Source organism: Lepisosteus platostomus, chromosome 26 (assembly GCF_059453375.1).
Source record: "Lepisosteus platostomus isolate fLepPlt1 chromosome 26, fLepPlt1.hap1, whole genome shotgun sequence".
NCBI classification, from domain to species: domain Eukaryota; kingdom Metazoa; phylum Chordata; class Actinopteri; order Semionotiformes; family Lepisosteidae; genus Lepisosteus; species Lepisosteus platostomus.
Genome location: NC_142636.1, coordinates 14,244,640 through 14,267,923, shown reverse-complemented (window position 1 = coordinate 14,267,923; position 23,284 = coordinate 14,244,640). Strand labels below are relative to the sequence as shown.

At 55.9% G+C, this 23,284-nt stretch overlaps 1 protein-coding gene across 3 annotated transcripts in view; it reads right to left on the bottom strand.

Annotated features, from left to right (window-relative positions):
- The window catches only part of megf8 (multiple EGF-like-domains 8), a 33,299-nt gene extending 14,563 nt beyond the window's left edge, over window positions 1–18,736 (bottom strand). For 2 of the 3 annotated variants that reach the window (XM_088621185.1, XM_088621183.1), the window contains exons 1-26: window positions 18,344–18,736; window positions 16,391–16,635; window positions 14,907–15,070; window positions 14,173–14,382; window positions 13,701–13,881; window positions 13,306–13,394; window positions 12,988–13,201; window positions 11,509–11,835; window positions 9,984–10,100; window positions 9,506–9,666; window positions 9,300–9,401; window positions 7,982–8,129; window positions 7,733–7,896; window positions 7,181–7,372; window positions 6,898–7,101; window positions 6,576–6,815; window positions 5,949–6,067; window positions 5,740–5,871; window positions 4,963–5,076; window positions 4,696–4,779; window positions 4,231–4,494; window positions 3,718–3,902; window positions 2,020–2,230; window positions 1,395–1,626; window positions 756–888; window positions 29–255 (exon numbers count right to left, since the gene is read on the bottom strand). In XM_088621185.1, coding sequence (XP_088477311.1) covers window positions 29–255; window positions 756–888; window positions 1,395–1,626; window positions 2,020–2,230; window positions 3,718–3,902; window positions 4,231–4,494; window positions 4,696–4,779; window positions 4,963–5,076; window positions 5,740–5,871; window positions 5,949–6,067; window positions 6,576–6,815; window positions 6,898–7,101; window positions 7,181–7,372; window positions 7,733–7,896; window positions 7,982–8,129; window positions 9,300–9,401; window positions 9,506–9,666; window positions 9,984–10,100; window positions 11,509–11,835; window positions 12,988–13,201; window positions 13,306–13,394; window positions 13,701–13,881; window positions 14,173–14,382; window positions 14,907–15,070; window positions 16,391–16,574 — 4,398 coding nt within the window. In that variant the 5' untranslated portion in view covers window positions 16,575–16,635; window positions 18,344–18,736. The remainder of the gene's footprint in view (window positions 1–28; window positions 256–755; window positions 889–1,394; window positions 1,627–2,019; window positions 2,231–3,717; window positions 3,903–4,230; window positions 4,495–4,695; window positions 4,780–4,962; window positions 5,077–5,739; window positions 5,872–5,948; window positions 6,068–6,575; window positions 6,816–6,897; window positions 7,102–7,180; window positions 7,373–7,732; window positions 7,897–7,981; window positions 8,130–9,299; window positions 9,402–9,505; window positions 9,667–9,983; window positions 10,101–11,508; window positions 11,836–12,987; window positions 13,202–13,305; window positions 13,395–13,700; window positions 13,882–14,172; window positions 14,383–14,906; window positions 15,071–16,390; window positions 16,636–18,343) is intronic. The other variant, XM_088621184.1, reaches the window with a different exon arrangement.
- Between the last annotated feature and the right edge of the window lie 4,548 nt (window positions 18,737–23,284).

Genomic DNA, 23,284 nt, shown 5'->3' with positions numbered 1-23,284 from the left:
CCCAGATCCCTCCTCCTCCTCCACTCACCGAGTTGCAGGCTCCTCGGTGCTCGTCCTGCCCGCAGTGTTGGGGACAGAGGGGCCTGTCACAGAGGGGCCCCCCCAGGCCCTCCCTGCACACACAGCGCCCCCCCCAGCACTCCCGGCCCGCAGGGCACCCCGCACCCCCGCAGCGCGGCACCCCGAATGAGGCATTGAAGCCCTGGGGCGCCGAGCCTGCCGACACATTGGCCTCAAAGTAGACCGAGAGCACCCCTGAAAAAGAGAGGGGTAGTCAGACACCCCACAGACAGAGCCCCCCTGAGAGAGAGAGGGGTACAGTCAGACACCCCACAGACAGAGCCCCCCTGAGAGAGAGAGGGGTACAGTCAGACACCCCACAGACAGAGCCCCCCTGAGAGAGAGGGGGTAGAGTCAGACAGAGCCCCCCTGAGAGAGAGGGGGTAGAGTCAGACAGAGCCCCCCAGAGAGAGAGGGGGTAGAGCCAGACAGAGCCCCCCAGAGAGAGGGGGGTAGAGTCAGACAGAGCCCCCCAGAGAGAGAGGGGGTAGAGTCAGACAGAGCCCCCCAGAGAGAGAGGGGGTAGAGCCAGACAGAGCCCCCCAGAGAGAGGGGGGTAGAGTCAGACAGAGCCCCCCAGAGAGAGGGGGGGTAGAGTCAGACAGAGCCCCCCAGAGAGAGAGGGGGGTAGAGTCAGACAGAGCCCCCCAGAGAGAGGGGGCAGAGCCAGACAGAGCCCCCGGTGGACAGGTCACCTGACAGGGCCTCCACGGTGACGGGGGTCTGGCGGCGTGTCCCACAGAAGGCCCCCAGCAGGTTGCGGTCGGGGCGCACCACGCCGCTGGGCAGGAAGCGAGGCAGCCCCTCGAACACGTACACGTAGGAGCTCTGGGGCGGGACACAGGCCGCGGGTTAGTGACCCCCACTCCCGCACCGCACTGGCCCCCCACTCCTGCACAGTACTGCCCCCCTGTCCACACAGTACTGCCCCCCTGTCCACACAGTACTGCCCCACACTGCCCCCCCACTCCTGCACAGTACTGCCCCCCCCGTCCACACAGTACTGCCCCACACTGCCCCCCCACTCCTGCACAGTACTGCCCCCCTGTCCACACAGTACTGCCCCACACTGCCCCCCCACTCCTGCACAGTACTGCCCCCCTGTCCGCACAGTACTGCCCCACACTGCCCCCCCACTCCTGCACAGTACTGCCCCCCCCTGTCCGCACAGTACTGCCCCACACTGCCCCCCCCCTGTCCGCACCGCACTGCCCCACACTGCCCCCCCACACAGTACTGCCCCCCCTGTCCACACAGTACTGCCCCACACTGCCCCCCCACACAGTACTGCCCCCCCGTCCACACAGTACTGCCCCGCCAGCGGCGTCACTCACCGTGCAGCGCGTGTGCGTGTCCGGGAGTATCGTCAGCGTGACGGGGGGGCAGGCGGGACCCGGCGAGCAGGACGACAGGTCCTCGGACACAGACAGCACCCAGAGGCAGTGAGACAGGCCCTGCCCCGCCCGGGCCGAGCCCCGGGACCCCAGCGCCGAGGAGGAGGGGGAGGAGGAGGCGCCCAGAAGGAGGGCGCGCCCCTGGCACTGCCGAAAACACGTCCCGTTGTCCCTGAGAGACAGACAGGGCCGCACAGACACAGAGAGAGACAGACAGGTACACACCTCCATTGATTCAGAGTTTTGACAAAGGCTGTCGTACAGACATTGAGCACACAGAGAGACAGGCAGGCAGACAGGTGGCACAGAGGGAGAGACAGGCGAGACAGGCAGGCAGACAGGTGTCACAGAGGGAGAGACAGGCAGGCAGACAGGTGTCACAGAGGGAGAGGCAGGCGAAACAAGCAGACAGAGAGACAGGCGGGCAGACAGGTGCCACAGAGAGACAGGTAAGTAGCACAGGCAGACAGGTGTTGGACAGTGACAGGAAACACAAGCAAACAGGAAGACAAGTGTCAGAGGCAGGTTAGTAAGACAGAGACAGACCGGTGTGCGGCACTCATACCTGGGGTCTCCGTAGTAACCGGAGACGCACCTCTCGCAGTGCGGCCCCTCGGTGTAGTGTGTACAGTAGCACTCCCCCGTGGTGTTGTCACAGTAACTGCGGGAGGGGTCACCATGGCCGTTACACTGACACGGCACACAGCCTCCCTTCGACACCGCGCTGCCAAAACTGCCAGGGCTGCAGGCCTGGCACCGAGAGCCCATCGTCCAGTCTGAGAGAGAGAGCGGTTAATACAGACACCGAGAGCCCATCGTCCAGTCTGAGAGAGAGAGCGGTTAATACAGACACCGAGAGCCCACCGTCCAGTCTGAGAGAGAGAGCGGTTAATACAGACACCGAGAGCCCACCGTCCAGTCTGAGAGAGAGAGCGGTTAATACAGACACCGAGAGCCCACCGTCCAGTCTGAGAGAGAGAGCGGTTAATACAGACACCGAGAGCCCACCGTCCAGTCTGAGAGAGAGCGGTTAATACAGACACCGAGAGCCCACCGTCCAGTCTGAGAGAGAGAGCGGTTAATACAGACACCGAGAGCCCACCGTCCAGTCTGAGAGAGAGAGCGGTTAATACAGACACCGAGAGCCCACCGTCCAGTCTGAGAGAGAGCGGTTAATACAGACACCGAGAGCCCACCGTCCAGTCTGAGAGAGAGCGGTTAATACAGACACCGAGAGCCCATCGTCCAGTCTGAGAGAGAGCGGTTAATACAGACACCGAGAGCCCACCGTCCAGTCTGAGAGAGAGAGCGGTTAATACAGACACCGAGAGCCCACCGTCCAGTCTGAGAGAGAGAGCGGTTAATACAGACACCGAGAGCCCACCGTCCAGTCTGAGAGAGAGAGCGGTTAATACAGACACCGAGAGCCCACCGTCCAGTCTGAGAGAGAGCGGTTAATACAGACACTGAGAGCCCACCGTCCAGTCTGAGAGAGAGAGCGGTTAATACAGACACCGAGAGCCCACCGTCCAGTCTGAGAGAGAGAGCGGTTAATACAGACACCGAGAGCCCACCGTCCAGTCTGAGAGAGAGAGCGGTTAATACAGACACCGAGAGCCCACTGTCCAGTCTGAGAGAGAGAGCGGTTAATACAGACACTGAGAGCCCACCGTCCAGTCTGAGAGAGAGAGCGGTTAATACAGACACCGAGAGCCCACCGTCCAGTCTGAGAGAGAGAGCGGTTAATACAGACACCGAGAGCCCATCGTCCAGTCTGAGAGAGAGAGCGGTTAATACAGACACCGAGAGCCCACCGTCCAGTCTGAGAGAGAGAGCGGTTAATACAGACACCGAGAGCCCACCGTCCAGTCTGAGAGAGAGAGCGGTTAATACAGACACTGAGAGCCCACCGTCCAGTCTGAGAGAGAGAGCGGTTAATACAGACACCGAGAGCCCACCGTCCAGTCTGAGAGAGAGAGCGGTTAATACAGACACTGAGAGCCCACCGTCCAGTCTGAGAGAGAGAGCGGTTAATACAGACACCGAGAGCCCACCGTCCAGTCTGAGAGAGAGAGCGGTTAATACAGACACCGAGAGCCCACCGTCCAGTCTGAGAGAGAGAGCGGTTAATACAGACACCGAGAGCCCACCGTCCAGTCTGAGAGAGAGAGAGGTTAATACAGACACCGAGAGCCCACCGTCCAGTCTGAGAGAGAGAGAGCGGTTAATACAGACACTGAGAGACGACTGAATGTCTGCTCACCCTGGCACTGGTCACACACGCCTGGGCCGGCAACACAGGTGCTGTGGAAGTTGCACTGACAGTCAACGTCACACTCCACCCCACTGAGGTCCAGCGTGGCTGTGTCAGAGGTCCAGCCCAGCTCACACTGGCACTGGAAATCAGGAGCTCCACTGCAGCGGCCATGACGACACTCGTTATAACACCTGAGAGAGACACTCCAGTACATTAACACTGCACAGAGAGAGAGAGGGGTTAATACAGACACACTGACTGGACACTCCAGTACATTAACACTGCACTGAGAGAGAGAGGGGTTAATACAGACACACTGACTGGACACTCCAGTACATTAACACTGCACTGAGAGAGAGAGGGGTTCATACAGACACACTGACTGGACACTCCAGTACATTAACACTGCACTGAGAGAGAGAGGGGTTAATACAGACACACTGACTGGACACTCCAGTACATGAACACTGCACTGAGAGAGAGAGGGATCACACAGACACCCCGAGGAGTCAGACTCACGTCCGGTTGCACTGCAGGACTCCGTCCCCAGTGTAGCCCCTCTCGCAGTGACACTCGTAGGCGGTGGGCGTGTTGACGCAGGTGGCGAAGGCGTGGCAGTGGTGCAGGCCCAGCCGGCACTCCTCCACGTCGGGGCAGGAGGGGTACGACCACAGCGCCAGGCCCGGCTCCCGCGGCCCGGCCCGGCCCAGCTCGCGGTCCAGCTCCAGCTCCAGATCCAGATCCAGATCCCGGTCTCTCTGGGACCACTCCGGGCTCTCGGACCTGGGGGCACAGGGTCAAGGGGTGAGGCCGGACAGACTGTTAGCTAAGTTCGTTCCCTGAGTGGTAGCAAGACTCTGCTCAACCCACCCCCCACTCTCTGCGTACAGAGGTGTCCCTGAATACTCCCACACCCCCCACAATCCCCACTCTGGGATTCAGGACTGAAGAGATTCAGCTCCTTCTGGCATAGTGCACTCTCACCCTGCCCCGCGCAGCTCGGACACGGCCGCGGTGCAGTTCGGGAATGAGGGGTCACCCAGTCCTCGCCAGTCCCCGCGCAGACACCTGCAGAGAGAGGGAGGTCAATGTGTAGACGACCGCTGTCCTGGGGGTGTTAATGACTGATGGCCACTGTCCCTAAGGGATCAGAAATGTGGATGAGCTCTGTCTGTCCTCAGGGGATCAGACACGCGGATGACCGCTGTCCTCAGGGGATCAGACACGCGGATGACCGCAGTGTGGGATTACCGTCCGACAGTGGGATTGTCCTGGTCTCCACACCAGCCGCACTGCAGGGTCTGCAGACAGTCGGAGCAGGAGTCCAGTCGAGAGCAGTCCTTGCACAGAGGGACTGAGTGGACACTGAAGAGACAGAGAGACTGCGTTACTCTCCTCACCACATCTGAACAACTGGACACAGAGAGAGACTATCACACACTCACTCAGAGAGAGAGAGAGACTATCACACACTCAGAGAGAGACTCACACACGCACGCACGCACGCTCAGAGAGAGATTATCACACACTCACTCAAGAGAGAGAGAGACTATCACACACTCGGAGAGAGACTCACACACACACGCTCAGAGAGAGATTATCACACACTCACTCAAGAGAGAGAGAGACTATCACACACTCGGAGAGAGACTCACACACACACACACGAACGTACGCACGCTCAGAGAGAGATTATCACGCACACACTCAGAGAGAGAGAGACTATCACACACTCACTCAGAGAGAGACACACACACACACGCACGCTCAGAGAGAGATTATCACACACTCACTCAGAGAGAGAGAGACTATCACACACTCGGAGAGAGACTCACACACACACGCTCAGAGAGAGATTATCACACACACACTCAAGAGAGAGAGAGACTATCACACACTCAGAGAGAGACTCACACACACACACGAACGTACGCACGCTCAGAGAGAGATTATCACGCACACGCACACGCTCAGAGCACCGCTCTGCTGTCCCAGCATGCCTCGCTGCCGCGGCAGGAATGGGCGTACCTGTCGTACCAGTCCCGGCACTCTCCGTACGGGTACTTGGTGAGGTAGGCGGCGAAGTAGAAACAGGCCTGAGCAGACTCGCACCACGCACACTGACTGGAGTTCGACAGGCACTCCGCACAGGAGCGCCTCCTGCAGGGAGACGCAGGTCAGCACAGAGCCACACCCGCGCGCTGGAGAGGCGTGCGTGAAGGGGGACGGGGACTCACTGGTTGCAGACTTTAGGACACCCCTCCGGGTCGCGAATGGATCCTTCCAGCCTCCCCCGCCTGCTGCACTGGTAGTCGCCCTTCTTGCTGGAGCTGACCTGCCACTCGCAGTACGGGTCCTTCACAGGGACACACAGAACGCAGGCTGACACGCAGACACTCCAGCTTTCCCTCCGTGTCCTCCCCTCCCCCTCTGACCTCTGAACTCTGACATAGCAGAAGGCAGTGCAGTCCCCTGTAGCCGTCCTCTGACCCCTGACCTCTGACCTGGCTGTAGGCAGAGCAGTCCCCTGTAGCCCTCCTCTGACCTCTGAGCTGGCTGTAGGCATTGCAGCCATTGTAGCCCTCCACTGACCCCTGACCTCTGAGCTGGCTGTAGGCAGTGCAGTCCCCTGTAGCCCTCCTCTGACCTCTGACCTGGCTGTAGGCAGTGCAGTCATTGCAGCCCTCCACTGACCCCTGACCTCTGAGCTGGCTGTAGGCAGTGCAGTCCCCTGTAGCCCTCCACTGACCCCTGACCTCTGAGCTGGCTGTAGGCAGTGCAGTCCCCTATAGCCCTCCTCTGACCTCTGACCTGGCTGTAGTGTGCAGTCCCCTGTAGCCCTCCAATGACCCCTGACCTCTGACCTGGCTGCAGGCGGTGCAGTCCCTGTAGTCCTCACACAGGGTGCAGTGAGCCGGCGTCAGCACCAGGTGGCGCTCCTGCTGCCCGTCCCCGCAGGCCACGCCGGGCTCGGCGCGAGCCAGGCAGGCGTTGCTGTGGTAACACCAGCCGCAGGCCTGGTTGGCCAGGCAGGCCAGGCAGGAGCGGAGCGCGGCGCAGGAGGAGTCCGAGCGGAAGGGCTCCAGGAACAGGAAGGAGATCTCCTGGGGGGAGGGGGAGAGAGAGGACGGGTTCGGGCGGGTTCGGGCCAGAGGGGGGCAGGGGGCCGGGCGGGGCGGGACTCACGCTGCCCCCTGGCACGGCCGTCCGGTTCCAGGTCAGCGCCATCTCGCTGGTCTGCCCGCTGCCCGAGGTGTTGAGGTAGCCCTCCGCCTGGATCAGGTACCGGTGCCCGCGGGTCAGGTTCTGGAACAGCCTGGCCCCGCCGGGCCGGGTGAGCAGGCGGCTCTCCTTCTCCTGCTGGGCCTCCCAGTGCCCCACCACCTCCAGCTGAGGGGGAGAGAGGGGGTCAGAGGTCAGGGGTCAGGGGTCACCGCCGCTCCGCTCCGCTCCACGCCCATGTGCTCACCGGCTCCAGGGTGTTGGGGGCTCGGCCCACCCAGGCGGTGAAGTGCAGCCGCTGGATCCGGGCCCAGACCGACACTCTGTCGGGGGGCGAGGGGGACCCCCACAACGGGTGGATGAACCCCCGAAACTGCAGGGTGACGTCCATCTCCGTAGAGGGGTTGAGGGTGATGGAGGTACTGCGCAGGATAGACACCTGAGGGAGAGAGGGGGAGAGAGAGGGAGAGAGAGAGGGAGAGAGGGGGGGGAGAGAGGGGGAGAACGGGGGAGAACAGGCTGTGACTCCCCCAAGACACAGAGAGAGCAGAGCCTCACAGGGGGACAGACACACAGGGGGACAGGAAGGCAGACGGACAGGGGGACAGACACACACAAGAGGATAGGGGGACAGGAAGGCAGACACAAGGGGATAGGGGGACAGACACACACAAGGGGATAGGGGGACAGGAAGGCAGACACACAGGGGGACAGGGGGACAGACACACACAGGGGGACAGGGGGACAGGGGGACAGACACACACAAGGGGACGGGGGACAGGGGGACGGGGGGACCCACCTTGTCCGGCTGCGAGTCGTTGCGGGGGTGCTGGAAGGTGAGCAGGTGCAGCCCGGGGACGAAGCTGGCGGTCTGGCAGGAGGGCAGGGCGGTGAGGAAGCGCGAGCGCTCGCCCCACCAGCCGTGCGCGCCCGAGATCTGGTCCACGCGGCACGCCGAGCGCTCTGCCGCGACACAGGGGTCAGCACAACGGGCCAACGCCACATCGCCGCGCCCACCGCGCCCACCACGCCCCGGCCCCCCCCTCACCTGACACGGGGATGCAGGACTCGTTCTGCACACACCAGCCACAGTCCGCGGGCGCGCGGGGCAGCGAGCCGGCCCTCCCACTGAACACCAGGCAGGACTGACAGTCCGACAGGAACCGCGACAGGCCCAGGCAGCCTGTACTGCCACACTGTGGACAGGAAGAGCACTGCAGTCGGACACCGCCACACACACTGACAGACACTGCCACACTGTGGACAGGAAGAGCACTGCAGTCAGGCACTGCCACACACACACACTGCCACACTGTGGACAGGAAGAGCACTGCAGTCAGGCACCGCCACACACACACACACTGCCACACTGCCACACTGTGGACAGGAAGAGCACTGCAGTCAGGCACCGCCACACACACACACACACTGCCACACTGCCACACTGTGGACAGGAAGAGCACTGCAGTCAGGCACTGACACACACACACACTGCCACACTGTGGACAGGAAGAGCACTGCAGTCAGGCACTGACGCACACACACACACTGCCACACTGTGGACAGGAAGAGCACTGCCGTCAGGCACCGCCACACACACTGACAGACACTGACACACACACACACACACACTGCCACACTGTGGACAGGAAGAGCACTGCAGTCAGGCACTGACACACACACACACACTGCCACACTGTGGACAGGAAGAGCACTGCAGTCGGGCACTGACACACACACACACTGCCACACTGTGGACAGGAAGAGCACTGCAGTCGGGCACTGACACACACACACACTGCCACACTGTGGACAGGAAGAGCACTGCAGTCAGGCACCGCCCCACACACACACACACACACTGCCACACTGTGGACAGGAAGAGCACTGCAGTCGGACCCTGACACACACACACACACTGCCACACTGTGGACAGGAAGAGCACTGCAGTCAGGCACTGACACACACACACACACTGCCACACTGTGGACAGGAAGAGCACTGCAGTCGGGCACTGACACACACACACACTGCCACACTGTGGACAGGAAGAGCACTGCAGTCGGGCACTGACACACACACACACACTGCTACACTGTGGACAGGAAGAGCACTGCAGTCAGGCACCGCCCCACACACACACACACACACTGCCACACTGTGGACAGGAAGAGCACTGCAGTCGGACCCTGACACACACACACTGACACACACACACTGCGGACACACACACTGACACACACACACTGCGGAGACACACACACTGCGGACACACACACACTGCGGACACACACACACTGCGGACACACACACACACACTGCGGACACACACACACACACACTGCGGCCAGGAAGAGCAGACTGACCGGGTCCTGGGGCCGATACGCGCGGCAGCGTCCCTCACACCAGCTGCACTCCGGGTTCCTCAGACAGGCGGCCTCGTCGGGGTGCGCGGCGCACACCGCGCCCTGGAAGAGAGCAGCAGCGCGGCGTGAGCGGGGACGAGGCGCGGGGGAGCGGGGACGAGGCTCGGGGGGGGCCCCCCCGCACGGCGGCCGGCTCGCGCACTCACGGGCTCTCCCGAGTCGCTCCGGACGAACAGGGGCACTTTGAAAGCCACGAGGTCACGCCGCGCCACCCCGCTGTACCCCCCCGCCACCAGGAGGACCCGTCCGTCCATCACCGCGGCAACGTGGGAGTATCGCCCCCGAGCCACACGGGCAGAGTCACCTCCTGAGGAGACAGATGACTGTTACCTCCCCCAGGGGACAGAGAGAGAGACCCTGGGGACAGGGGACAGAGAGAGAGAGAGAGGACTGGGGACAGAGAGAGAGAGAGAGGACTGGGGACAGGGACAGGGACAGGGACAGGGACAGGGACAGGGACAGGGACAGGGACAGGGACAGGGACAGAGAGAGAGAGAGAGAGAGAGAGAGAGAGAGAGAGAGAGAGAGAGAGAGGACTGGGGACAGAGACAGGGAGAAAGAGAGAGAGAGGACTGGGGAGGTGGGGACAGAGGTGAGGGAGTTCATCGTGTCTTGGGGTCTCACTCTGTACTGGTCGGCTCCTCTCTTCCACAGTCACCCACTGGTGACACCCCAAGTGATAGAAGAAGATCTCCTCATCATAACACTTCTCCTCCTGGTAATGGATATGAACATTCCCCCCTGACAGAGAGAGAGGGGTTAATACACACACTGACTGGACACTCCAGTACATTAACACTGCACTGAGAGAGAGAGGGGTTAATACACACACTGACTGGACACTCCAGTACATTAACACTGCACTGAGAGAGAGAGGGGTTAATACACACACTGACTGGACACTCCAGTACATTAACACTGCACTGAGAGAGAGAGAGGGGTTAATACACACACTGACTGGACACTCCAGTACATTAACACTGCACTGAGAGAGAGGGGGGTTAATACAGACACACTGACTGGACACTCCAGTACATTAACACTGCACTGAGAGAGAGGGGTTAATACGGACACACTGACTGGACACTCCAGTACATTAACACTGCACTGAGAGAGAGAGGGGTTAATACAGACACCCTGACTGGACACTCCAGTACATTAACACTGCACTGAGAGAGAGGGGTTAATACAGACACACTGACTGGACACTCCAGCACATTAACACTGCACTGAGAGAGAGAGGGGTTCATACAGACACACTGACTGGACACTCCAGTACATTAACACTGCACTGAGAGAGAGGGGTTAATACAGACACACTGACTGGACACTCCAGTACATTAACACTGCACTGAGAGAGAGGGGTTAATACAGACACACTGACTGGACACTCCAGTACATTAACACTGCACTGAGAGAGAGGGGTTAATACAGACACACTGACTGGACACTCCAGTACATTAACACTGCACTGAGAGAGAGGGGTTAATACAGACACACTGACTGGACACTCCAGTACATTAACACTGCACTGAGAGAGAGAGGGGTTAATACAGACACACTGACTGGACACTCCAGTACATTAACACTGCACTGAGAGAGAGGGGTTAATACAGACACACTGACTGGACACTCCAGTACATTAACACTGCACTGAGAGAGAGAGGGGTTCATACAGACACACTGACTGGACACTCCAGTACATTAACACTGCACTGAGAGAGAGAGGGGTTCATACAGACACACTGACTGGACACTCCAGTACATTAACACTGAACTGAGAGAGAGAGGGGTTCATACAGACACACTGACTGGACACTCCAGTACATTAACACTGCACTGAGAGAGAGAGGGGTTCATACAGACACACTGACTGGACACTCCAGTACATTAACACTGAACTGAGAGAGAGAGGGGTTCATACAGACACACTGACTGGACACTCCAGTACATGAACACTACACTGAGAGAGGGGGGTTAATACAGACACACTGACTGGACACTCCAGTACATTAACACTGCACTGAGAGAGAGAGGGGTTAATACAGACACACTGACTGGACACTCCAGTACATTAACACTGCACTGAGAGAGAGAGGGGTTCATACAGACACACTGACTGGACACTACTGGACACTACTGGACTCACCGTACACCACCATGTAGTTGCCGATGACGGTGGCGGAGTGGAACGCTCTCTCCCGGGGGCCGCTGGCGGGGAACCGGGACCGGAACGAGGTCCAGAAGCGCTTGTCCACGTGGAAGGCGTCGGTGGAGTTCACGCGCACGCTGAAGCGCGCCGTGGTGGGCCGGTGGCCGCCATACACCAGCAGCGTCCGCGACGGCGCGTGGAAGACCATGGAGTGTCCGGCTGCGGCCGGCGATTTACCCCCGGAGGGCCTCACCAGCTCCCACACCGCCCCCTGCAGGCTGAACCGGTACAGTACAGAGGAAAACATGTCTTCATCCGTCCGCCCTGAGAGAGAGGAGAGAGCATCATCATCATCAGAGCTCTAGAGTCACTGTAGAGACACTCAGTCCAGCTCCTCTGTATCTTCACACTCACACTCCTTCATCATCATCAGAGCTGTAGAGTCACTGTAGAGACACCCAGTCCAGCTCATCTGTATCTTCACACTAACACTCCTTCATCATCATCGGAGCTGGAGAGTCACTGTAGAGACACTCAGTCCAGCTCCTCTGTATCTTCACACTAAAACTCCTTCATCATCATCAGAGCTGGAGAGTCACTGTAGAGACACTCAGTCCAGCTCCTCTGTATCTTCACACTAACACTCCTTCATCATCATCAGAGCTGGAGAGTCACTGTAGAGACACTCAGTCCAGCTCCTCTGTATCTTCACACTAACACTCCTTCATCATCATCAGAGCTGGAGAGTCACTGTAGAGACACTCAGTCCAGCTCCTCTGTATCTTCACACTAACACTCCTTCATCATCATCAGAGCTGGAGAGTCACTGTAGAGACACTCAGTCCAGCTCCTCTGTATCTTCACACTAACACTCCTTCATCATCATCAGAGTTGGAGAGTCACTGTAGAGACACTCAGTCCAGCTCCTCTGTATCTTCACACTAACACTCCTTCATCATCATCAGAGCTGTAGAGTCACTGTAGAGACACTCAGTCCAGCTCCTCTGTATCTTCACACTAACACTCCTTCATCATCATCAGAGCTGTAGAGTCACTGTAGAGACACTCAGTCCAGCTCCTCTGTATCTTCACACTAACACTCCTTCATCATCCTCAGAGCTGGAGAGTCACTGTAGAGACACTCAGTCCAGCTCCTCTGTATCTTCACACTCACACTCCTTCATCATCATCAGAGCTGTAGAGTCACTGTAGAGACACTCAGTCCAGCTCATCTGTATCTTCACACTCACACTCCTTCATCATCATCAGAGCTGTAGAGTCACTGTAGAGACACTCAGTCCAGCTCATCTGTATCTTCACACTCACACTCCTTCATCATCATCAGAGCTGTAGAGTCACTGTAGAGACACTCAGTCCAGCTCATCTGTATCTTCACACTGACACTCCTTCATCATCATCAGAGCTGTATAGTCACTGTAGAGACACTCAGTCCAGAAAGTTTGAAGTGTTTCTTACCTCCAAACACATACAAATAGTCATCGACCACGGCTGCCGCGTGATTGGCCAGCCTGGGTGCTCCAGGCGAATCCCACTGGCCAAGCTGCTGCCAGTTATCCTGAAGGGGGCGGTACATCCAGACATCATTGGCCAATGAGCCGTTGGCCAGCTCCCCTCCGAAAATCACCATGCTGCTGTCCCACTCGACCGCAGTGTGAGAGTGTCGGGCAGCCTGTGAGGGACAGACAGAGCAGTACCGTACAGTGTTGAGGGCTGAGGAGCACAGGAGTGAGACGCCGTGTGCGGTGCTGAGAGTGGTGCTCAGCGCTGTCTTACCGGCTGGTACGGGTGTGTTCTCTGTGCCCACAGGTTGGTGGTGAAGTTGTAGCACACCAGGTCTCCCAGTGCGCTGTTCAGATCGAACCCTGAGGCACAAGACAGGCCGGTCAGTGTATGTGACCACAACCCCATCCCCCCTACTCGGACACACACCTGTACACCTGCACACCTGCACACACCTGTATAAACACACACCTGTACACCCGCACACACCTGTACAACACACACACCTATATACACAAACCCACACACCCCCACACACCTGTACACCAGCACACACCTGTACACACCTGTATACACAACCACACACACCTACGCACAAACACATCTATACAAAAGCACACACCTGTACATATGCGTACACACACACATGCACACACGCGCACTCGCACCTCCGAACAGGTAGAGGGCGCCGGTGGCACCGAGATACACCCCAGAGGCCGCAGTTCTGGGAGGGAGGTCAGGGTCACCCTGGCTGACCTCATACCAGCGGCCGGCCCCGTCATTGTCATGGAGACCCAGCTCACAGCTCCGCCCGACGAAGCCCTGACCACACATGCAGCGGTCACCTGCCTGGACACAAGCAAGAGCAAAGAGATACAGACACAGTGCAGAAAAAGGCAACCAACAGCATATACTGGAGTGTCCAGTCAGTGTGTCTGTATTAACCCCTCTCTCTCTCAGTGCAGTGTTAATGTACTGGAGTGTCCAGTCAGTGTGTCTGTATGAACCCCTCTCTCTCTCAGTGCAGTGTTAATGTACTGGAGTGTCCAGTCAGTGTGTCTGTATTAACCCCTCTCTCTCAGTGCAGTGTTCATGTACTGGAGTGTCCAGCTGGTCAGTCTCTCTGTCCTGTCCACTGACCTGTGAGCAGGCTCCATTCAGGCTGCAATGCTGGGTGCAGAGGGGCAGTGTGCAGGCAGGGCCTCCCCAGCCGGGCGGGCAGTGGCAGAGGCCGGAGGAGGGGTCACAGCGGCCGCGGCCCCCACAGGCCCCGGGGCAGAGGGAGAAGGTGTAGGTGGCGTTGAAGCCCAGCAGGTTGTAGTTGGCATCACTGAAGAGATGGAGCAGCATCTGCAGCAGAGCAGAGTCAGGAGAGAGAGAGAGAGCAGAGTCAGGAGAGAGAGAGAGAGAGAGAGAGAGCAGTCAGGAGGTGAGAGAGAGCAGAGTCAGGAGGGGAGAGAGAGAGAGAGAGAGGGCAGAGTCAGGAGGAGAGAGAGAGAGAGAGGGCAGAGTCAGGAGGAGAGAGAGAGGGGTAGAGTCAGGAGGAGAGAGAGAGAGCAGAGTCAGGAGGGGAGAGAGAGAGAGAGAGAGAGAGGGCAGAGTCAGGAGGAGAGAGAGAGAGAGGGCAGAGTCAGGAGGAGAGAGAGAGAGAGGGCAGAGTCAGGAGGAGAGAGAGAGGGGTAGAGTCAGGAGGAGAGAGAGAGAGCAGAGTCAGGCAACATGGTGTGTGCTGTGTTGTTTAGTTGTGCAGTGTCACGTAGTTCATGCAGGGTGGTGAGTGCAGTGTTGTGTAGTTGTGCAGTTACCTTGCCCGAGCTGGCCTCGATGGGCTCGGGCAGTGCGGCGAGTGCAGTGTTGTGTAGTTGTGCAGTTACCTTGCCCGAGCTGGCCTCGATGGGCTCGGGCAGTGTTGTGCCGCTCAGACTGGCCAGCAGGGGGCTGCTGTAGGAGTCACCATCATACACAAACAGGTAGTCGTAGGTGCACTCAGTCTCCATGAAGCTGAAAGTCAGCACTATCCTGTATCCCCTGCCTGGGGCTAGAGAGAGCACACACAACACAAGTTACACAACAGGCTACACGACTCTCGGTCTGCACTGTCAAACAAGAGGCACTGCCCTAACTGCCGTGCTCTACACACAACCCCCTCGCCAGGGCAGCTTCACTGGCCAGCTGACCGAGGGTCCCAGCGACTCCTGTACTGAGCAGCAGAGAGTTTCTAGATCTTCATAGCAGGAATGCACAGAGTCTACAGGACGTCCAGAGTCAGACTGACAATCAAAACCTGGAGCGGATCAGACTGCACTGGGAGTCTGACTGACAGCACTGTCACACCTGGAGCGGATCAGACTGCTGTGCACTGGGAGTCTGACTGACAGCATTGTCACACCTGGAGCGGATCAGGCTGCTGTGCACTGGGAGTCTGACTGACAGCACTGTCACACCTGGGGCGGATCAGACCGCTGTGCACTGGGAGTCTGACTGACAGCACTGTCACACCTGGAGCGGATCAGACTGCTGTCACTGGGAGTCTGACTGACAGCCCTGTCACACCTGGAGCGGATCAGACTGCACTGGGAGTCTGACTGACAGCACTGTCACACCTGGAGCGGATCAGACTGCACTGGGAGTCTGACTGACAGCACTGTCACACCTGGAGCGGATCAGACTGTTGTGCACTGGGAGTCTGACTGACAGCACTGTCACACCTGGAGCGGATCAGACTGCTGTGCACTGGGAGTCTGACTGACAGCATTGTCACACCTGGAGCGGATCAGACTGCTGTGCACTGGGAGTCTGACTGACACACTGTCACACCTGGAGCGGATCAGACTGCTGTGCACTGGGAGTCTGACTGACACACTGACACACCTGGAGCGGATCAGACTGCTGTCACTGGGAGTCTGACTGACAGCACTGTCACACCTGGAGCGGATCAGACTGCTGTCACTGGGAGTCTGACTGACAGCCCTGTCACACCTGGAGCGGATCAGACTGCACTGGGAGTCTGACTGACAGCACTGTCACACCTGGAGCGGATCAGACTGCACTGGGAGTCTGACTGACAGCACTGTCACACCTGGAGCGGATCAGACTGTTGTGCACTGGGAGTCTGACTGACAGCACTGTCACACCTGGAGCGGATCAGACTGCTGTGCACTGGGAGTCTGACTGACAGCATTGTCACACCTGGAGCGGATCAGACTGCTGTGCACTGGGAGTCTGACTGACACACTGTCACACCTGGAGCGGATCAGACTGCTGTGCACTGGGAGTCTGACTGACACACTGACACACCTGGAGCGGATCAGACTGCTGTCACTGGGAGTCTGACTGACAGCAGAGCAGCAGTACGTACCCTCTATCAGCCACTCGCAGTTCCCGTTGACAGAGTAGTTCCGCGGCCCATCTGTCACATAGCCCGGCGACCCGCGGAGGACGTGTCTCTGCCCCTTGCACTCCCCTGCCTGGCCAGGCGGAGGCGCCAGAGAGAGCAGGACCAGGAGAAAGGCAGGGAGGGATGGAGAGGCGGGGGACTGCATCCTGGACCGAGAGGGACAGAGCCAGAGAAAACGTGCTGTTCCTTCACTGACCACCGGGGACCTGGAAGACAGACGGAGTGAGAGGTTATTGGTGAATTTCATTATTTTTATTTGCTTTGGCAACACTGATTGTACCAATCGGTCATGCTAATAAAGCACCTTGAATTAAACTGATCCAGTACATTAACACTGCACTGAGAGAGAGAGGGGTTAATACAGACACACTGACTGGACACTCCAGTACATTAACACTGCACTGAGAGAGAGGGGTTAATACAGACACACTGACTGGACACTCCAGTACATTAACACTGCACTGAGAGAGAGAGGGGTTAATACTGACACACTGACTGGACAATCCAGTACATTAACTCTGCACTGAGAGAGAGGGGTTAATACAGACACACTGACTGGACACTCCAGTACATTAACACTGCACTGAGAGAGAGAGGGGTTAATACACACACACTGACTGGACACTCCAGTACATTAACACTGCACTGAGAGAGAGAGAGGGGTTAATACAGACACACTGACTGGACACTCCAGTACATTAACACTGCACTGAGAGAGAGAGGGGTTAATACACACACACTGACTGGACACTCCAGTACATTAACACTGCACTGAGAGAGAGGGGTTAATACAGACACACTGACTGGACACTCCAGTACATTAACACTGCACTGAGAGAGAGAGGGGTTAATACTGACACACTGACTGGACAATCCAGTACATTAACTCTGCACTGAGAGAGAGGGGTTAATACAGACACACTGACTGGACACTCCAGTACATTAACACTGCACTGAGAGAGAGAGGGGTTAATACACACACACTGACTGGACACTCCAGTACATTAACACTGCACTGAGAGAGAGAGAGGGGTTAATACAGACACACTGACTGGACACTCCAGTACATTAACACTGCACTGAGAGAGAGAGGGGTTAATACACACACACTGACTGGACACTCCAGTACATTAACACTGCACTGAGAGAGAGGGGTTAATACAGACACACTGACTGGACACTACTGGACCGACATATTATGATACCACAGTGGACAACAGTTGGTGTAAAGACTGTGTACGTAAAACTATATTAATTTCTAAAAGCAATGTCCTTTTCTAGTATCTGCACTCTGATCAGCTCCACGAACGCTGGGGCTGTGGGTTATAGGCAGAAACAGAGCTGTTAACCCCGCAGAGCCAGGAAGTCAAATCTAATCAGTTAAAACCCAATCAAGTCACAATCAAACCACAGCTCTGAGCAGGTTTATCAGCGAGAGCAGTCAGGCTCCCCGATGGGATAGCTCACAGCCTGCGATCTGACTGTCTACCAGTCACAACTACACAACACCACTGACACTGCTAGCGATGCTCACAACAACACAACACAATAACACTGACACAGCCAGCGATTACCACAACACAGTATCAATGACACTTCTAGCGATGCTCATAACACAAAACAATACCAATAACACTGCTAGTGATGCTCACAACACCAATAACGCTACTAGCGGTGCTCACAACACCACTAACACTGCTAGCGATTGTCACAATAACACAACACCACTAACACTGCTAGCGATTCTCACAATAACACAACACCACTAACACTGCTAGCGATTCTCACAATAACACAACACCACTAACACTGCTAGCGATTCTCACAATAACACAACACCAATAACACTGCTAGCGATGCTCACAATAACACAACACCAATAACACCGCTAGCCATGAACACAACAGCGCTCACCACTTTCCGAGTCTTCATCCCACCCCGGACTCGCCACCCGATGTGTTCAAAACCGGAGGGTGAAACGAAAACCACAACACCAGAGTCGCGGACGCGACCCCCCGATTGTCTCGCCGCCCGCCGGCCGGCCTCCCCCCCGCCGGCTGCGGGGTGCTGAGTTACTGCGACCCCGGGGACCCGCCGCGGCCTGCGCGCCCGCCGCCGCCGAAGGAAAAAAGACGCAACGAGAAAGAAGCCCGACTCGGCCTGGACACCTGTGTAGGGGCGCCCTGGGCTGGGGCCGACGGGACGGTGATGCCGGAGCCCGTTACCCGCAGTGTTTATGGAGACGCTCCGCGGGGCCGGTTGCTAACAAAGGGACTCGGCTTGGCCACAGCGCCCCCGCTCCGCCGCCTGCTGGACGCAGCCGGTACTGCACGCCGCGCACTGACCGACTCCAGGTCATCACGGTGCTTTAGAGTTTGTGCTTAAGCGACTTTTATCTGGTTTATCACGGGTTCCAGTGTTAATATTCAGGCAGCAGGGAGGCAGAGAGGTCACGGGTTCGAATCCCAGTTAAGACACAGCTGGTGAGGTATGCAAGGTAAAAGGCCTGTGAAGTATTTCACTGAGATCGCTGCAGTGACACTGCCTCAGTTATCTCTGTTAACTGTTCAGTTACACACTCACAGTATCAATAATAAGCGTTTCTATACATATAATACATCTGTCTGGTGTTGTGGCCAGATAACCAGTTGCTACAGGTCTGTATTCACCTGCCTCACAACATTTTTAATTGCACCTTCACGAGGTAGAACAAATGTATTCTGCTCCTGGGATGATTGCTGAATGAATCTCAAGGAATTTAGATTTCTGCTCGTGTGTTAAAGGGGGAGATGTTTTGTACACTGTTTCACGCGCTCCCTTCTCTCTCCTGGAAGAGGGAAGCTTTAGGACAAAACAAAGGTTCTGTTAAAAAACAAATCTCCGGATTATTGTGGGACTGCATCCTGTTCCGTTGTTTACAGGTACTGCAGGTGTCCACCAGGGGGCGCCGCCTGCCTGTCTCACTGCGAGATCGCCCATCATCAGCCAGGATGAGAATCTGTTATATTGGAACAAGTAAAGGTTTATTTCAGGCTAGAAAAGAGAAGAAAAGAAACACAACGTTTCGCCTTGGAGCCTCCTCCAGGTGTGGGAAGAAGATATATTGTCCACATTAACTGGAAATATTCCTTTGGTCCCACTTGGACAGCAATACAGACAAAACATTCAGCAGATGTTGCAGATGTGTACAAGCAACACCATAGAGTACAATACCATACACAACAGAAGAGCTAAGTGTCATGGGGTGAAATCCCAATAATCATGATGTGAAATTACAATGATCACAAGCTGAAATCACAGTAATCACTGTGTATCACAGTAATCACTCAATCTCTCATTAATAATAATACAGTGTGTGATCTGTCCCAGCCTGAGGAACAGTGAGCCTGTCTCTGAATAATAATAATGCAGTGTGTGATCTCCTGTCCCAGCTTGAGGAACAGACAGTGAGCCTGTCGCTCAATAATAATAATACAGTGTGTGATCTCCTGTCCCAGCCTGAGGAACAGACAGTGAGCCTGTCTCTCAATAATAATAATACAGTGTGTGATCTCCTGTCCCAGCCTGAGGAACAGTGAGCCTGTCTCTCAATAATAATAATACAGTGTGTGATCTCCTGTCCCAGCCTGAGGAACAATGAGCCTGTCTCTCAATAATAATACAGTGTGTGATCTCCTGTCCCAGCCTGAGGAACAATGAGCCTGTCTCTCAATAATAATAATAATACAGTGTGTGATCTCCTGCTCATTGGTCATGCCGATAAAGTTCTTTGAACCAGAAAGGCAGAGACAGAGACACAGACAGAAAGACAAAATTAGAGAGAGGCAGAACACCGCACTGGTGTGCAGAAACACAGAAACTCACACCTCCACTTCCTGGCATTTTGTGTGACACAGGTGCCCACAAGAAACCCAGAGAAACTGCAGACCCTAAAGAAACACAACCCCTCCACCCAGCCAGTCCTGCAAGACAGAGGCAGAGACAAGAATGACAGACACATGCGAGCAGGCCAGGAAACCAGCACACAGACACTGCACCTCACAGCGCCAGGGTTCTGGGTTTGACTGAGGCACCTGTCTGTGTGGAGTCTGCATGTTCTCCCCAAGTTTGTGTGCGTTTTCTACAGATGCCCTGATTTCCTTCCACTGTCCAAAAAAATGCCACCTGTGCAGTCTATGGTCAGTGTGTATGTGTGAGAGTTTCAGTGTGTCAGTGTGTCAGTGTGTCAGTGTGTCAGGGTATCAGTGTGTCATGGTATCAGTGAGTGTGTGAATGAGAGAGACAGGAAGTAGAGGAAGTGGTTGCTGTGCATTGCTCACCTGTGCTTAGCTGAGCAGCCCAGGGGTGGAAGATATACTGTAGCTCTCTGCAGAGGGCAGGCAGTACCTGCCACATGCACGGGAAGGTCCTACCCATTAATGAACAAGCCTTATTAACAGTTAGAACACAGAGACAAGGAAAACCTTCTTCAGGTCCTTCAGGTCCGTGGAGTCTTCACCTGAGGAAGGCCCCACAGCCCAAACATTGTTACTTGTTCCTTTGCGTGCTGACGCAGCTCCCCACCTGAGTTATGAATAATAATTACTCCTATTATTGGGTAGGTGTTATCCTACCCCTTGGTAGAGGCCAGGGGGACGTCTGGCCAGGACGCCAGCTTGTACTGTAGCCGCCCTCCCTTGCTGTCTGCTCCCCGGGGCTCAGGGGACCTGTCTCTGCACCAGCGGCTCTGGACACGCTCCGGTCGCCAGGGGAATGGGACCATCCAGCAGAGCCCGGAGGAGCAGGCTGCTCCGCTGGGGCCTGAGAACCGCCACCGGCGGACTCCGGCGCACGCCCTGCGGGCACGCAGCTGCCTGTCATTCTGGCGATGACACACAGAGAGACAGCGGGGGCAAGATGCACCGATCGTTTGGGTTGCAAAGCACCCGTTTCCAAGGATGACGGAAGCAGAAGAAAATGCAGTCGCCTGCTCTCTGGAGAAATGAGAAAAGTGAAGTTTGGCAGCAGAAGGAAGACTGACAAATACTGAGAAACAGAAAGCTAAGAGTTAATACAGACACACTGACTGGACACTCCAGTACATTAACACTGCACTGAGAGAGAGAGGGGTTCATACAGACACACTGACTGGACACTCCAGTACATTAACACTGCACTGAGAGAGAGGGGTTCATACAGACACACTGACTGGACACTCCAGTACATTAACACTGCACTGAGAGAGAGAGGGGTTAATACAGACACACTGACTGGACACTCCAGTACATTAACACTGCACTGAGAGAGAGAGGGGTTCATACAGACACACTGACTGGACACTCCAGTACATTAACACTGCACTGAGAGAGAGAGGGGTTAATACAGACACACTGACTGGACACTACAGTACATTAACACTGCACTGAGAGAGAGGGGTTAATACAGACACACTGACTGGACACTCCAGTACATTAACACTGCACTGAGAGAGAGGGGGGTTCATACAGACACACTGACTGGACACTCCAGTACATTAACACTGCACTGAGAGAGAGGGGTTCATACAGACACACTGACTGGACACTCCAGTACATTAACACTGCACTGAGAGAGAGGGGTTAATACAGACACACTGACTGGACACTCCAGTACATTAACACTGCACTGAGAGAGAGAGGGGTTCATACAGACACACTGACTGGACACTCCAGTACATTAACACTGCACTGAGAGAGAGGGGTTAATACAGACACACTGACTGGACACTCCAGTACATTAACACTGAACTGAGAGAGAGAGGGGTTCATACAGACACACTGACTGGACACTCCAGTACATGAACACTACACTGAGAGAGGGGGGTTAATACAGACACACTGACTGGACACTCCAGTACATTAACACTGCACTGAGAGAGAGAGGGGTTAATACAGACACACTGACTGGACACTCCAGTACATTAACACTGCACTGAGAGAGAGAGGGGTTCATACAGACACACTGACTGGACACTCCAGTACATTAACACTGCCCTGAGAGAGAGAGGGGTTAATACAGACACACTGACTGGACACTCCAGTACATTAACACTGCACTGAGAGAGAGAGGGGTTAATACAGACACACTGACTGGACACTCCAGTACATTAACACTGCCCTGAGAGAGAGAGGGGTTAATACAGACACACTGACTGGACACTCCAGTACATGAACACTGCACTGAGAGAGAGAGGGGTTCATACAGACACACTGACTGGACACTCCAGTACATGAACACTGCACTGAGAGAGAGAGGGGTTCATACAGACACACTGACTGGACACTCCAGTACATTAACACTGCACTGAGAGAGAGAGGGGTTAATACAGACACACTGACTGGACACTCCAGTACATGAACACTGCACTGAGAGAGAGAGGGGTTAATACAGACACACTGACTGAACACTCCAGTACATTAGCACTGCAGTGAGAGAGAATTACATGCACAGCACAACTAAAAATATGCAGTAATAATTAGAAAGAATACACATACTGTGCTGTATGTAATACAGAGGGTGAAATTTAGTGCTGCAAAGTTCTTTTGCATAATTTCGATTCTGTTTCTGGTCTGATTTTGCGCTGGAGAGCTGCGGAATGGAGAAGTGTGTCCCCTGCCACTCTCCGGTCTAACTTCTCCTTTGCAGGCTGGGCGGAAATCTTAGCCTGCCTCCCCTGTCTTGTCTGCCAAAGGGCCTGCTCTCGCACAGCTGTCACGCCAGGGCAGGAAACGGGGCAGGGAGGAGGGGAGGTTTTCTGGGCTGTGTTGCTGTATTTCTGGAGTATGTTGCTGTGTTCGTGGGCTCTGTTGCTCTGTTTCTGTGCTGTGTTGCTGTGTT